Below are 15,618 nucleotides of genomic sequence, written 5' to 3' on the forward strand. Positions count from 1 at the left end.
TTGGTATGTTTTTGCAGTGGCTTGTGTCAGTTTTTCCTTTCCATATTTAGTGTTTCTTTCAGGAGGCCTGGTGGTGAAAAAAAATCTCTTGGCATTTGCTTGTCTGTAAAGGATTTTATTTCTCCTTTGCTTATGGAGCTTAGTTTGGCTGGATATGAAATTCTGGGTTGAAAATTATTTTCTTTAAGAATGTTGAATTGGCCCCCACTCTCTTCTGGCTTATAGGGTTTCTGCAGAGAGATCCACTGTTAGTCTGATGGGTTTCCCTTTGTGGGTAACCCGATCTATCTCTCTGGCTGCCCTTAACATTTTTTTCTTCATTTCAACCTTGGTGAATCTGATGATTATGTGTCATGGGGTTGCTCTTCTTGAGGAGTACCTTAGTGGTGTTCTCTGTATTTCCTGAATTTGAATGTTGTCCTGTCTTGCTAGTTGGGAAAATTCTTCTGGATAATACCCTGAAGTGTGTTTTCTAACTTGGTTCCATTCTCCCCATTACCTTCAGGTACACCAGTTAATCATAGGTTTGATCTTTTCACATAGTGCCATATTTCTTGGAGGCTTTGTTCATTCTTTTTCACTCTTTTTTTTCTCTAATCTTGTCTTCATGCTTTATTTCATTAAGTTGATCTTCAATCTTTCATATCCTTTCTTCCACTTGATCAATTTGGCTATTGATAGTTGTGTATGCTTCACAAAGTTCTCATGCTTTGTTTTTCAGCTCCATCAGGTCATTTATGTTCTTCTCTAAATTGGTTATTCTAGTTAGCAGTTCCTATAACCTTTTATCGAGGTTCTTAGCTTACTTGCATTGGCTTAGAACATGCTTCTTTAGCTCGAAGGAGTTTGTTATTACCCACCTTCTGAAACCTACTTCTGTCAGTTCATCAAACTCATTCTCTGTCCAGTTTTGTTTCCTTGCTGGCAAGGGCTTGTGATCCTTTGGAGGAGAAGAGGCATTCTGTTTTTTGGAATTTTCAGCATTTTTGCTCAGTTTTTTTCTCATCTTTGTGATTTATCTACCTTTGATCTTTGATGCTGATGACCTTTGGATGGGGTTTTTGCATAGGCATCCTTTTAGTTGATGTTGATGTTATTGCTTTCTGTTTGTTAGTTTTCCTTCCAACAGTCAGGCCCCTTTTCTGTAGGTCTGCTGGAGTTTGCTGGAGGTCCTCTCCAGATGTATTTGCCTGGGTATTACCAGCAGATGCTGCAGAACAGCAAAGATTGCTGCCTGTTCCTTTCTCTGGAAACTTCATTCCAGAGGGGCACCTGACAGATGCCAGCCAGAGCTCTCCTGTGTCCCGTGTCTGTTGACCCCTGCTGGGAGGTGTCTCCCAGTCAGGAGGCACTGAGGTCAGTGACCCATTTAAGGAGGCAGTCGGTCCCTTAACAGAGGTCGTGTACTGTGCTAGGAGACCGTCTGCTCTCTTCAGAGCTGGTCTGCAGGAACGTTTAAGTCTGCTGAAGCTGTGCCCACTGCCAACCCTTCCCTCAGATGCTTGGTCCCAGGGAGATGGGAGTTTTAAGCCTCTAACCAAGGCTGCTGCCTTTCTTTCAGAGATACCCTGCCCAGAGGAATCAAGAGAGGCAGTCAGGCTATAGAGGTTTTGCTGTGCTGCTGTGGGTTCTGCCCAGTATGAACTTCCAAGCCAACTTCTGAAGAGTTTTTCAGGGTGTGCATGGTGAGTCACACCTGTAATCCCAGCACCTTGGGAGGCTGAGGCAGATGGATCACTTGAGGTTAGGAGTTCAAGACCAGCTTAACCAACATGGTGAAACCCTGTCTTTACTAAAAATACAAAAATTAGGTGAGTGTGGTGGCACGTGCCTGTAATCCCAGCTGCTTGGGAGGCTGAGACAGGAGAATCGCTTGAACCTGGGAGGCGAAGTTTGCAGTGAAGTGAGATCACACTAGTGCATTCCAGTCTGGGCAACAGAGGGAGATTTGGGAAAAGAAAAGAAAAGAAAAGAAAAGAAAAGAAAAGAAAAGAAAAGAAAAGAAAAGGGAAGGGAAGGGAAGGGAAGGGAAGGGAAGGGAAAAGAGAAAGGAAAGGAAAGGAAAAAAAGAAAAAAGGGAATTTTTCAGGGAGAGGTGAGTGATCAGTGATCAGCAGACAAGGATCCCAGGAATCAGGACTCTTGACTTTGTTCTGTAGCTGTGTTCTAGATCTCCTTTAATATTGCAAAGTTATAAAGTTATAAACACTCCTTTAATATTGCAAAGTTATAGACAAACTGGAAAGAGACATTGACGTTGATTTTATTCCAACCTTCTCTTTAAAAAATAAAAATAAAAGAATAGACACCAGAGGCTTGGAGACCAGTGAAAAAATCCTTAAGGGAACTGTGTGCTTTAGGCTGAGCCGATTCTAGAGCCCCTGTTTGTTGACTTCCTGTCTTCTGAAATGTGTCGTAACTCTTAGTCTCAATCTNAGGGAAGGGAAGGGAAGGGAAGGGAAGGGAAAAGAGAAAGGAAAGGAAAGGAAAAAAAGAAAAAAGGGAATTTTCAGGGAGAGGTGAGTGATCAGTGATCAGCAGACAAGGATCCCAGGAATCAGGACTCTTGACTTTGTTCTGTAGCTGTGTTCTAGATCTCCTTTAATATTGCAAAGTTATAAAGTTATAAACACTCCTTTAATATTGCAAAGTTATAGACAAACTGGAAAGAGACATTGACGTTGATTTTATTCCAACCTTCTCTTTAAAAAATAAAATAAAAGAATAGACACCAGAGGCTTGGAGACCAGTGAAAAAATCCTTAAGGGAACTGTGTGCTTTAGGCTGAGCCGATTCTAGAGCCCCTGTTTGTTGACTTCCTGTCTTCTGAAATGTGTCGTAACTCTTAGTCTCAATCTCCCTTTGTGTAAAACAGGACCAATTAGGGTTCATTACTCCTTCTTCTCAAGCATCGCTGAACTTATTTCTGCAGTTTCTTATCACTTTTGGAAGAGAATTACACCAAACTTGATGTTAGTGTGAAAATGCTAACAATGTGTTCAGCAGATAGTAAGTTATCAATGGCAATGCTAATCTATGCAATCTATGCAAGGCTCTATCTTACTTCATTTCACATGAGATGATTTATTTAATCCTCCCAACAAACCTATTCTAATTAAGTCCATTTTAAAGATGAGAAAAAGGAGACTTAGAGAAGTGAACTGTCTTCCTCTTCTGTGAAATCATTGACAAAAGTGAAGCCTGTTTCCCAGAGTTGCCTTGAGGTTTTCCAAAGCTTTTTTATTTAAAATATTTTTTTAAAAAATTTAAAAATATTTTATTTTATTAGAGATGGTGTCTCCCTCTTTTATCCAGGCTGGAGTGCAGTGGCACCATCACAGCTCACTGTAGCCTTGAACTCCTGGGCCTCAAGTGATCCTCTTGCTTCAGCCTCCAGAGTAGCTAGGACTATAGGTATGCTACCACATCTGTCTATTATTATTTTTTGTAGAAATGCTTTGTTGCCTAGACTGGTCTTGAACTCCTTGCTTCAAGTATCCTCCACCTTGGTTTCTCAAAGTGCTGGGATTACAGGAGTGAGACATAGTACCTGCCCTAAAATGTTCTTTTGGTTATAATCCTCTTAGGGCAATTAACTTTACTCTTTTGTACAGAGGTAGAAAACCGAGGCACAGAATATTGTAGATATTTTCCAGGGCTAACTGGTCATAGTAATGCTAGCCTAGGCTTCTATAACAACAACAACCTCAGTGGCTTACTGCAATATTTACTTTTTGATATATACTTTTTGTTTGAATTGTAACCTGATGTTGGTTAGGCAGCTCTCAAAAAGTGCTCTCTTTTAGGAATGACTCACAGATTCAGGCTGTTTGCCAATTACAGCTTTCATACGGAACGTGTGGCCTCCAAGTTCCCAGATGTGAGTGGAGAGATGGTTGATAGATTGTGTAGGATGTTTTAAAGAACCAGACATAAAAGCTGCTTACATCACTTCTGCCTACCTCACATTGGCCTTCACTCATCATGCAACTCCAGAATAACTGCAGAGAAGCTGAGATATGAAGAGGATCACATGGATATTTGGTGAAGACTAATAGTTTCCATTAGAATCTGTCTTTTACTTAATTCTTCTCACACGTAGAGTACACAAATAATCCACCTGCAAGAGAAACAACTCAAGGTGCCATTTAGTCATTGCACTAACCTAAATGGACAAGATCTCTTGATGATGGTTAGTTATCTCCATCAGCTGAGATTATGGATCTACTTTGTCCAGTGACTTATGAACTAAAAAGACAAATAATTTGCCACTTACTTAATGTTTCAAGTTTGAAAAGGACAGGGTACTTGCAATCAACACTGTCATTTATGGAAAGAAAGATGGCATTCATCAATGGCCAATGCACCATGCCAAACCTAAAATCCTTCAGACAGATGTTATAAAAGTCTCCCATCCAGAGCATCACACACCGAGTCCTGTCGGGGGGTGGGGGGCTGGGGGAGAGATAGCATTAGGAGAAATACCTACTGTAAATGATGAGTTGACAGGTGCAGCAAATCAACATGGCATGTGTATACCTATGTAACAAACCTGCACGTTGTGCACATGTACCCTAGAACTTAAAGTATAATAAAAAGAGAAAAAAGTCCCCCATCCTTGATTAGGCTGCTTCTCTCTCTCTGGGGAACTCTGTTGTCTTTTTGATCCTGGTTTCTGGTTTCCTTTGTGAGTTCCCTCCTTTTCCATTATTCCCGTTTGGGCACCTCTGAAGGGAGTATTGAAGAGAGACATGGTCTTCTTGGGAACTCTGCAGCCTTTGAGGACTGCAAGCTGTACTGTAGGGTCTGGAGTTTGTCTTCTTTTTGAACTTTTCAGGATCACTTACGGTTTCACTGACAGTATAGTACAGCTCTGGTAATAACAGTGGGCTTCTGATCTCTTCACTCTCAGTCAATTCCATATGCCAGCAGCCACAGTCCAAGTTTCTTTCTTGATATAATTCCGCAATTATTCTCTCTCTCTGTCTCTCTCTCTCTCCCCCTCCCTCTCCCTCTTCCTCTCCCTCTGCCTCTCCTTCTTCTTCTCCTTCTCCTTCTCCCTCTCCTCTTAATGAGGAAGGCTGTGAGGCTCGAATGGTAAGGCTACAACTTCAATCTGATTTTTGCTTTATGTTATTTCATTCAGCTAAGAGATTTTTTTCCCAAAAGACTTTTATTGCTGATTTTTTTTTCATCCTTAAATACCTTCTCTTAATATTTGGCACCTAGAAACAGATGGCTTTTCCAACAACATAAAGTCCTGAATTTGTGTATTTTATTATCTTTCATTTCTACCTTATGACCAGTTGATTTTTCTTTTTTCTGAGCTCATCTCTTTCTTGGAATCCCTTCAAAAAAGAAGACAAAAAGAAACAACATGCTACTAATGTATCTTTATCAAACTTTCCCCTTAGAGCTACTATTTTAGCAGAGAGCACCTGACAGGTTTGACACTTTGTAACATGAATCTCTTATTTTCTTCAAACTGTGACATCAGCTTCCTCACTGCTTGCTACTAAATATCTAGTTAATGCTACACATTTCACGTTCTTAATGGTAGCACATGATTGTGCTATTAATTCCTCTATTAATCAGGGTTAAACTAGGCTCCAAAGTAGCCTTAGTGGCTTAACACAGCAAATGTTTATTTCTTTTTCATGTCACAGTTCAAGGTAGGCCAGTTGACCTGTTACTTGGGGATACAGACTGCTTCCATCTTGAAATTGAGCTATACGGGACACGTTATCCCTAACATTACCACAACAGAGGAAGAGAGAGCTGTTTATAGGGACAAGGTCTGAAAGTGGCTTATATCATTTTAGCCCTCACCCAACTAGTTAGAATTCAATCACACAGCCCCTGGGTAAATGCAATTTAGGCTGGAGAATATAGAAGAGCCCACAGATATCTGGGGGGCATTTGCAGTCTCTGCTACTTAGGACTGGCACATGTCCAGCAGCAAAGTCTAGGAGGTGGGAAAGTTCCAGCAAAAAACACTCCTTATGCCTAAGCCAGAATTCACAGGTCAAGCCTGGAGACTACATTGATCTGAAAGACATAGCATCAGGGAAACTCACTGATCCCAAGACATGACTAAGAAATAGTTAAAAATGTGTAAGGAACACTTTCCCCACCCAACAATCCATATCAGAGTCTTTACTAATGGTACCTGGAAATCTGTTTTTTTTTTTTTAAATTAGTATCTAAGTGATGTTGATGCGAATATGACTCATTGATCTACTCTACATCTCAATCTATGGAGGCTTGGTCAGGTAAAGTAACTTGCCTAAATTTACTAGGCACATTACTGGTGTAACTAGCCTAATCTTTGAATCCCATTGAACTCAATACCCAGTTACATACCAGCATCTCTGTTCCTGTTCTTTCTAATTCTCTGCCCAAGAGTACAAGGTCTGCATGAAAACACATGATTTTATAACTTTTCAAAAATGAAGTTTCAGCAGAGTCTGTTTGGCCTTGAGCACATGTAGCCGTTCTCTCCTTTCCTGTCCTACCATCAGACACTCTGCTTAACATCCGCATTTATCAGAGGGCTCACTGTGTCTCACAGCATCTATTCATTCACTCCTACTTCTAGTCTGCCTGCTGGTTGGTCTCTGCTGGAATTTAAGATTACCCTCCTTATTGGTGTGAAATTAAATAACTCAAACTTCAGATAATTTAAACTTAAAGCTATTAGGACTTTAATTATTCTGAGCCTTGAGAGGAATGTGGCTATGCAATCTGAGTCGTGCAGCATGCACCTACAACTTTTGCCTTTTGCTTTTTCCTGTAAACAATTAAGAAGACTGAGCCATGGCAGAGGTAAGACCCCTCAGATCACTACCTCTCCTCAAGGAATAGTAAATCATCTTCCTTGGAACATAGTAACCTATAACCAATCAAATCACTGTGGCGTATGCACCTTGTCTAGTACAAAAAATGTTGTAATCCAGCTGGAACTTCTGTCTTTACCTATGTAATAGAAACCTTTCCATTTGTTTGGAGTTGATGCTTTTCCAAGTGGCCACCCTCAAGCTTTGTCCTTGAATGAACTCAATAATTATTCACATTTTCTGAATCTCATTGTTAATGTTGACTTTGGTGTTTGGGGGTGAGAACTGGTGGGCTGAAGAAGGGGTAGACAGGAATGTTGGACTTGGTCTGAACACCAGTGGTGGCAGAAATCAATCATCTGTTGCTCTCCTACTCGATTTTTTAATGAAAGTGACATTTGTGTTATACGAGACTAGAGAATTGATTGGAAGGGCGAAAACCAGCCAGTTACAAGGCTGATATAATGGAAGAGAGGAGAGGCCTTTGGGTAGAGTGTGGGATGGTGAGAAAAAGAATGAGTTTGAGAGGGAAGGAAGGTATTTGAACAAGTGGCTGAAGGGGATGTCAGATCTGGAACTGAGGGGTGGGTTCATCTCGCCCCAGCCTGCGGCTGCCTCTCCCTAAGATGCAGATAAGTCTGGCCTGGGGGAAAGCCCAGAGTCCATTATGTGCTCATTTCCCCACAATGTGAGCCCGACCTCTGCAACCATGCCCTTCACCTTGTTACCCTGTTACCCCCACCAGCTTTATTACTTTATCTTTTTAAAAAGCAATGAATGTCAGCTGTTATACAAAAATATATTTTATGTGAAAATTTGGGAGTCACACATATGCAAATATGTAATTCTATAATAACATTATGCTTCCATAGGGGCATCATATCTTAACAATTAAAACAAATCTTTGCATTGACTCTTGCAAGGACTTATACAATACCACCGTGAGGTAGAGAAGGGAGGAGCATGCCACAGTTTTTACAGGACTGAGATGACATATGCATGCAAGGCTTTACGTTCAAAACCCACCAAAATCCATGGAAGATTAAATTAAAATATTAATAACTTTTTAAAACTATGTAAGAAAAACCATGATTCACATTATTACATAAAGCTCATATTCCTTAGAATTAGAATAAAATAATCTCAGAACCACTCTGAGAAAGGACAGGGTATATAAATTATTTGTTTCTCAGACAGGGATGCCCTCTCTCACCACTCCTATTCAACATAGTGTTGGAAAAGTTCTGTGGTAGGCCAAGCAGGCCAAGAAAGAGAGATCAGGGTTATTCAGTTAAGGAACAAGGAAGAAATCAAATTGTCCCCGTTGCAGATGACATAGACCGTAATAGTTTAGAAAACCCCATGAGTCTCATGCCCAAAATCTCCTTAAGTCTGATTTATGCAAAATCAGCAAAGTCCTCAGGATACAAAGAGTTAATGGAAAAAATCACAAGCATTCTTAATACTATCCAGTAACAGAAAACAGAGAGCCAAATCAGAGAATGAACTTCCATTCACATTGCTTCAAAGAAGAATAAATACCTACGAATCCATACTTACAAGGGGATGTAAAGGACCTCTCAAGGAGACTACAAACCACTGCTCAGTGAAATAAAAAGAGGACACAAACAAATGGAAGAACATACATGCCTGGATAGGAAAGAATCAATATTGTGGGAAAATGGCCATACTGCCCAAGGTTATTTATAGATTCAATGCCATCCCCATCAAGCTACCAATTGAGTTTTCTTCACAGAATTGGGAAAAAACGCTTTTAAAGTTCATATGAGACCAAAAAAGAGCCATGCATTGCCAAGACAATCCTAAGTCAAAAGGACAAAGCTGGGAGGCGTGCGCGGCTACCATGACTTCAAACATATTCTATCAAGGCTAAGTCACGCAAAACAGCATGGTCTGGTACCTTAAAACAGATGCTGATATGAGGCCAATGGAAAGAACAGTGTTCCCAGGATATAAATAATCACACATCTACTCAGCGATCTGATTCGTTGCAAACCTGAAGGAGAAAACAAGAAATGGGGCAAAATTTTCCCTATTTAATAAATGGTGCTGGGAAAATTGGCTAGCCAATAAGTAGAAAGCTTTGATAAGGGTCCTTCCTTCTCTGTGATACGGAGATTTAATTCATGATGGATTATGAGACTTTAAATGTTAGACTAATAACCCATAAAACCTAGAAGAAAATCTAGGTAGTACCATTCATGACATAGGGCATGGGGCAAGAGACTTCATGGTCTGAAAACATGTACCAAAAGCAATGGCAGCAAAGCAAAAATTGACAAATGGGATCTAATTAAACTAGAGCTTCTGCACAGCAAAGAAAACTACCATCAGAGTGAACAGGCAACCCTACAGAATGGGAGAAAAATTTTTGCAATCTACTCATCCTGACAAAGGGCTAATATCCAGAAGCGTATAAAGAACCAAACAATATACAGAAGAAAAACAAACAACCGCCATCAAAAGTGGGGCCAAAAAGGATATGAACAGACCATTTCTCAAAAGAAGACATTCATGCAGCCAACAGACACATGAAAAAATGCTCATCATCACTCCATCAAGAGAAATGCCAAATCAAAACACAGATGAGATACCATACTCACACCAGTTAGAATGGCAATCATTAAAAATCAGGAAACAACAGTTTTGTTTGAGAGGATGTGGAGAAATAGGAACACTTTAACTGTGGTTGGGATTGTAAACGAATTCAACCATTATGGAAAACAGTATGGCAATTCCTGCAGGATCTAGAACTAAGATGACCATATGACCCAGCCATCCCACTACTGGTTATATACCCAAAGGTTATTAAATATATCTACTACAAGACACATGCACCATATTGTTTATTGCAGCACTATTCACAATAGCAAAGACTTGGAATCAACCCAAATGTCCATCAGTGACAGACCGGATTAAGAAAATGTTAAAGCACATATACACCATTGGAACACTATGCAGTCCATAAAAAGGATGAGTTTGCATCCTTTGTAGGGACATGATGCAGCTAGGACATGATGAGCTGGAAACCATCATTCTTAAGCAAACTATCACAAGAACAGAAAAACCACCAAACAGGCGCATGTTTCACTCATAGTGGGAACTGAAACAATGAGATCACTTGGACTCGGGAAGGGGGAACATCACACACTGGGCCTATCATGGGGAGCCGGGAGGGGGGGAGGGATTGCATTGGGGAGTTATTAACACATGATATAAATGAGATAGAATGGGTGCTGAGAGTTGATGGGTGCAGCACAAGGCCAACATGCACAAAGTACACATATGTAACAAACTGCACGTTATGCACATGTACCCAGAACTGTAGAGTATAATAAAAAAATAAAAATAAAATAAAAAATAAATAAATAAATTATTTGTTTCTCAAGTCATGGCTTGGTTTCAGTTCAGTCATGAATGTTCAAAGCTTTGGAGTTTGGGTTTTCCCGTCCAGGTGCTTCATAAATTCCTGGACCCACTTCTGTGTGGGGTCAGCACAGATCTTCTTGCCCAGTCTGGTCTTGAAGCTGTGGAGGAGAAAGGAGACAGTTAGATGGAACATCTTGAGGGTTCAGCCTGGGAGTGTGACCAACGCTGTCTAGCTCATCAGCCTGGCTGATGGAGGTGCCTCAGGGATGGAGGAGGAAGAAGGTAAACTAAAGGAAGGGGCCTCAGAGAAGCAGCTCTTTTTGCTAGCCCAAGTGAATCCCTCTTGGTTCCAGGATAAAGGAACTGAGGTCTGAAGTGATAGCTAGAAAGGGAGCTGAGAGTGAGAAGCCACTTTCTTTTCTTGAATTGTTTCCCACTGGAAAATGTCTGGGATAAGATTAGAGATGCTGTTTGCATCACAGTATTTGATTCCAACTCATTTTGATACTAGTCCTATTCGCTGCCCAGGGAAGAACCTAGGACTGAGGTGTGAGGGGTGGGTGGTCATCATCCACACACATTACAGCTTCCCGGGGACAGTGGCTGCTGGTGATCCTTCTGTAGCTCTGCAGCCTCTGCTTCGGGATTTTCTTATTGATAAATCTGTAGCAGCAGGTAGTTGAAGTATTAATCCCATCTGCAATGAAACAACAAGAAAAAAAGGCCATTGAGGGTGTGTCCTGGGTCTTTCTGTTTGTAAAATAGGGAATGGCAAGAAGAAAGAGTCAGAGAGAAAGGAGGTAGAGGCAAAAGCTGCCCATCCCAAGTCCAGTGTCTTTGCCCTTTAAGGCATTTCATAAACTCCCTTTCACTTTTGTGGACTATGAAATAGTGATGCACCATCACCAGTTGACAGGTGGAAGAGGAATTGATGACTACTCTGGGCATTGTTAGGAGGGGCTAATATGATAATCCAATTCCTTAGAGCAAGGGTACCCCAACTATGGATCCCCTTTTAGGCTCTGAGCATTCTATGCTTGGTCATGAGTTTCTCTGATACCTACCACCTCTGCGGAGCTGCAGTCTCTGGAAGCTGGGCTGAATGAAACACAGACCAGATTCTGGGACTCCCGGTATCTGGAAACAGCCTGCACATTCATCCCCAGAAGCCCCCTGTCTTTGATCACCCGATCCAAAACTCTACTGGAAGCAACTCGGGTGGTAATTGCACTGAAGGTGTTCCCAGAGCTGGAGTCCTGGAAGGAGCTGGATTTGGGGTTCACAGTCGGAATTCTAGTTCAGGCTGTACCCAGCAGCAGCTGTGTGGTTGGGCTCACCCCTTGTTCTTTTTCTGAGTTACCTTATCTTGGAAAAGTAGCTGTTAAAGTGAGACCGTGGGTAGCATGTCTTCTTGACTGGTCCATGATAACCCAGAGAAGGTGAAACGTGCTTCAAGGAGAAGGAGAGAGGGACCTTACCTGGCTGAGCAAGACCCTGGGGGCTGAAGGCAGCTGCTGTGAGCAGCAGACACAGAAGTGCTGCAGAGGTTTTCATGTTGGAGGATGAGGGCATGGGCTTCCCCATGAGAACTGGAGATTTCTGGATTGGTCTCAGCCCCTCTGCTCCTCTAGCGGCTCTGTCTCTGCCTTTTATAGGAGGCAGAGAGGATGGATCCTAGGGTGGAGTAAAAAATCTGCTGAGTCATTGCACTTCAGTGGGAGGATAGGAATTGAGAGTATGAGTCGAGGTTAGCCTGTTTTTCAGCTAAGACCAGCAGTGGTAGGTAAGGTAGGGTCTATGTCCAGGCCGACTGCAGTATGTAACTACGGCTGTTATTAAGAGACCAGTTTCTCTGAAATGAGACACATTCTACAGAAAAAGGAAGGAATCAGGGATACCGAAGTCAGAGATATACAAGGGATGTTATCCTTTTCCCTTTGGAGCAGCATCCCTAGGACATGAGTCCACAAAAGGACACTCAGACTTTGACTCAACTCCACAAAGGACTCAAAGATTCTTCATGGCTTAAATCCTGGTGGCTTTCTGAAACCCAGAGAAAAGTAAAATAATAGAACATTAGCAGAAAAATAGAATTCAGTATTCTTAGAATAATAGTACCTAAAAGTAGTGTCTATTTTAGTAATCTATTGCTGCATAACAATCTATCTGAAAACAGTGACTTAAAACAGTAACAATTTTCTGCGTTTTTTTTTTTTTTTTCTCTTGAATGTATCACAAGGTCTTCATTCAATGTCTGGGGTCTGGGCTGGGAGGACTTCAACAGCTGTCTCTCTCTCTCTCTCTCTCTCTCTCTCTCTCTCTCTCTCTCTGTGTGTGATCTTTCCAGTGGTCCCTCCACATGGTTAGATATTGTGCATGATGGCTTAAGGATCCCAGGTGCAAGGGTTGGGATCATAGTCACACCTCTTAATGGGAGGAGTATAAAAGAATTTGAGGATGTGTTTTAAAGCCACTATTTGCTTTATAGGCTATCAGAACTGCACAGCATATAAAGATCTTAGAATACTGTGTTTCTAAAATATCCGATTAACTGTGAACATATTTTTCCAAGTAAAAGAATACAGGGAAGGCAAATTTATGGACAAAATCAGAAACCTTCAATTTGAATCAGAGATGAGAGACTTCTTGTCCTTCTTCCCACACACATATCTCCGGAATACAAAGAAAACACTAATCCAGCTCCTCATCTCACATACACATTACAAAGTCACCAACTAATCGCCTTTGATATCAGTGAAAAGGGGTTTGATGAGGGACCATGTGTGGGGTCCTCATGCCTTTAACTGGGCCATGCATCATGGACATGGAATGCAAAAGAGGAAAATTATTCAATGGGAAAATTGAGCATTATACAGCCTTGAATATTAATTTGGGAGCAATGCAAGGCTTTGATTCTGGTTTTAGCTTTACGTCATTTTATCTTACCCCTATGACTTTGCTCAGGCTACTCATTCCCTCAATTAGCTCTTTTTCAAATTGTTATTACTCCCAGCTCCAGAAATTGGTGAATAGTTGACCTACTTTCTATCTCCTTATTTATGGAGTCTTCCCAGCTCACTCTAATGTAACACATTAGAACAGCATATATTCTAACCCAGGGTGTATGTTCCATCCACTTGATGCTTCTATAAATCAGAACCCTTTCCTTTGACTTTTCTTCCTTTTTCTTTTATTTTGGAAGACAACTATCATGGATAACCTGCTGAATGATCCACAAAGTTGTAGTAGAACATAGAGGTCCTGCCCAGAAATTACCTTTCCTGGATCTGTCTGGTCAGCAGCTCAAGGAAGTACTCATGGGTTCCAGTTGGTTAAACCTTTCTCCTTCAGAAAATCCTTAAGTGAAGTGCCCCAGGATGTTCCTGCTTAAGATCCCAGAGAAAATGCCTGCTTATATGTTTATAATGGAAATTATATGTTTATAATGGAAAGGCCTGTGCCTATCACCCACAAGACCTGGGAATGGTAAAAATGAGAGACTGTTGAATTGTTGCAGAATTTTGTAAAAACTTTAAAATAATTTAAAGACAATATCAGCTGGTTGTAAAAATATGGCAAAATTAGAAACACTTATAAAACAACCAAATTATTGTACATTATCAACATCAGAAGATGTAAGCAGTTAATTTCCTTCCAGATTAAAAAATATACATTTTTAACCCTCAGTCACAAAAGAATGTCCTTCGTTGTCTCTAGTAACAATTTTTGTCTTAAAATTTATTTGTCTGATATTATTAACAGTATAGCCACTAGCTCTTTTTTGATTATCATTTCCATGGGGTGTCTTTTCCCATATCTTTACTTTCAAATTATCTGAGATTTCAAATTTACAACATGTGTCTTATAGATAGCGTATAGTTGGTTTATTTTAAAAATTCATTTACTCAACCTTTGCTTTTTAGTTGGGGATTTTAATCCTTTCACGTTAGTGTAATTACTGATGAAATAGGATTACCATCTGATATTTTCCCTTTTTAATATATTTATGTCTCTGTTGTTCCTCACTTTTTAATTACTACTTTACTTTATGAACCATAAATATTTTCTACTGTACCATTGTATTTCCCATTTTTATTATATATGTTTGAGTTATTTTCTTAATGGTTACCCTGGGGACTATCATTAACATCATAATTTATAACAACCTATTTCAGATTAATATTTTAATTTCAATAGTGTATAAAACTTGATCCTATATAGCTCCATCCCAGTCCTCATCTTAACATTGTTATGGTCACAAATTACACCTTTATACATTGTGTGCCCCTAAATAGAGATTTATAACTAGTGCTTTATGCATGTGCCTTTTAAATAAGATACAAGAAAAAAATAATTTTAAACAAATAAACAAAAGTATTTATACTGTCTTTTATATTTACTTATGTAGTTACTTTTACCAGTGCTCTTTATTTCTTTGAATTACTTTTGCTACAGCCTGAAGAACTCCCTTTAGTATTTTTTGGAAGGCTGAAATGTCTTCATTTCTTATTTACTTTTGAAAAGGGTAGCTTTGCCTTATCTAGAATTGTTGATTGATTTTTTCTTTCACTGTTTTTAATATGGCATGCCACTACATTCCCTGTTTATGATTACATTATTCAAAACAGTCAAGTTATAAAAACAACATAAGTGTCCATCAATAGATGAATGGATAAAGAATATATGGTATATACACACGATGGGATATTATTCAGCCTTAAAAAGAAGGAATCCTTCCATTTGTGACAAAGTGGATGAACCTTGAGGACACTATGCTAAGTGAAATTAGTCAGTGGCAAAGGGACAAATATTGAATGATTCCACTTATATGAGGTACGTAAAATAGACTCATAGAAGCAGAAAATAGAACAGTGGTCACCAGGGGCCAGGAGGTAACCACTATTCTATTTTGTTATGTGTACCATAGACAATACACTTTATAGGGTGCTACTCAGATGTCAACTCTTTTGACTAGTGAGGGCAGCCCAAAGAGATGTCTTGGAGAGCATTGTGAGGGCTTGCTTTGAGTTTGAGTTCATGGTGCTGTGACTGGAATGCAATGTTTGCCATGAGCACAGATTCAGGTAATGGTCCCATGCATACCTTACATTTGCCAGGTGTTAATTTGATAGGCTGAGGTTTCCTTTGAGCCACATTGTTCTATGTTATCTGAACATGGACCAAAATGTCGCAGGAAATAGGAGGCAGAGAAAGGCATTTGCTGCTCAGTTCCAGGAGAGGCAGCTGAACGACATGCTTAAGAAATGGTTGCCTAGGTTAGGCATTTTGGTCCATGTTCCACTGGTTAGGCAACCATTTCTTAAGCATGTCGTTCAGCTGCCACTCCTGGAACTGAGCAGCAAATGCCTTTCTCTGCCTCCTATTTCCTGCG

At 40.3% G+C, this 15,618-nt stretch overlaps 1 protein-coding gene across 3 annotated transcripts in view; it reads right to left on the bottom strand.

Moving 5' to 3' along the window:
• The window catches only part of LOC108541407 (eotaxin), a 21,080-nt gene extending 9,251 nt beyond the window's left edge, over positions 1 to 11,829 (bottom strand). Inside the window, exons 1-3 of one of the 3 annotated variants that reach the window (XM_017890955.1) lie at positions 11,705 to 11,810; positions 10,806 to 10,923; positions 10,266 to 10,384 (exon numbers count right to left, since the gene is read on the bottom strand). In XM_017890955.1, coding sequence (XP_017746444.1) covers positions 10,279 to 10,384; positions 10,806 to 10,923; positions 11,705 to 11,810 — 330 coding nt within the window. In that variant the 3' untranslated portion in view covers positions 10,266 to 10,278. Of the gene's footprint in view, positions 1 to 10,265; positions 10,385 to 10,805; positions 10,924 to 11,704 lie in introns of those variants that run through there. The other 2 variants (XM_017890957.1, XM_017890954.1) reach the window with 2 other exon arrangements.
• Positions 11,830 to 15,618: the final 3,789 nt, after the last annotated feature.

The sequence above is a fragment of the Rhinopithecus bieti genome, unplaced genomic scaffold, assembly GCF_001698545.2.
Source record: "Rhinopithecus bieti isolate Rb0 unplaced genomic scaffold, ASM169854v2 scaffold_19652, whole genome shotgun sequence".
In the NCBI taxonomy this organism is placed as follows: domain Eukaryota; kingdom Metazoa; phylum Chordata; class Mammalia; order Primates; family Cercopithecidae; genus Rhinopithecus; species Rhinopithecus bieti.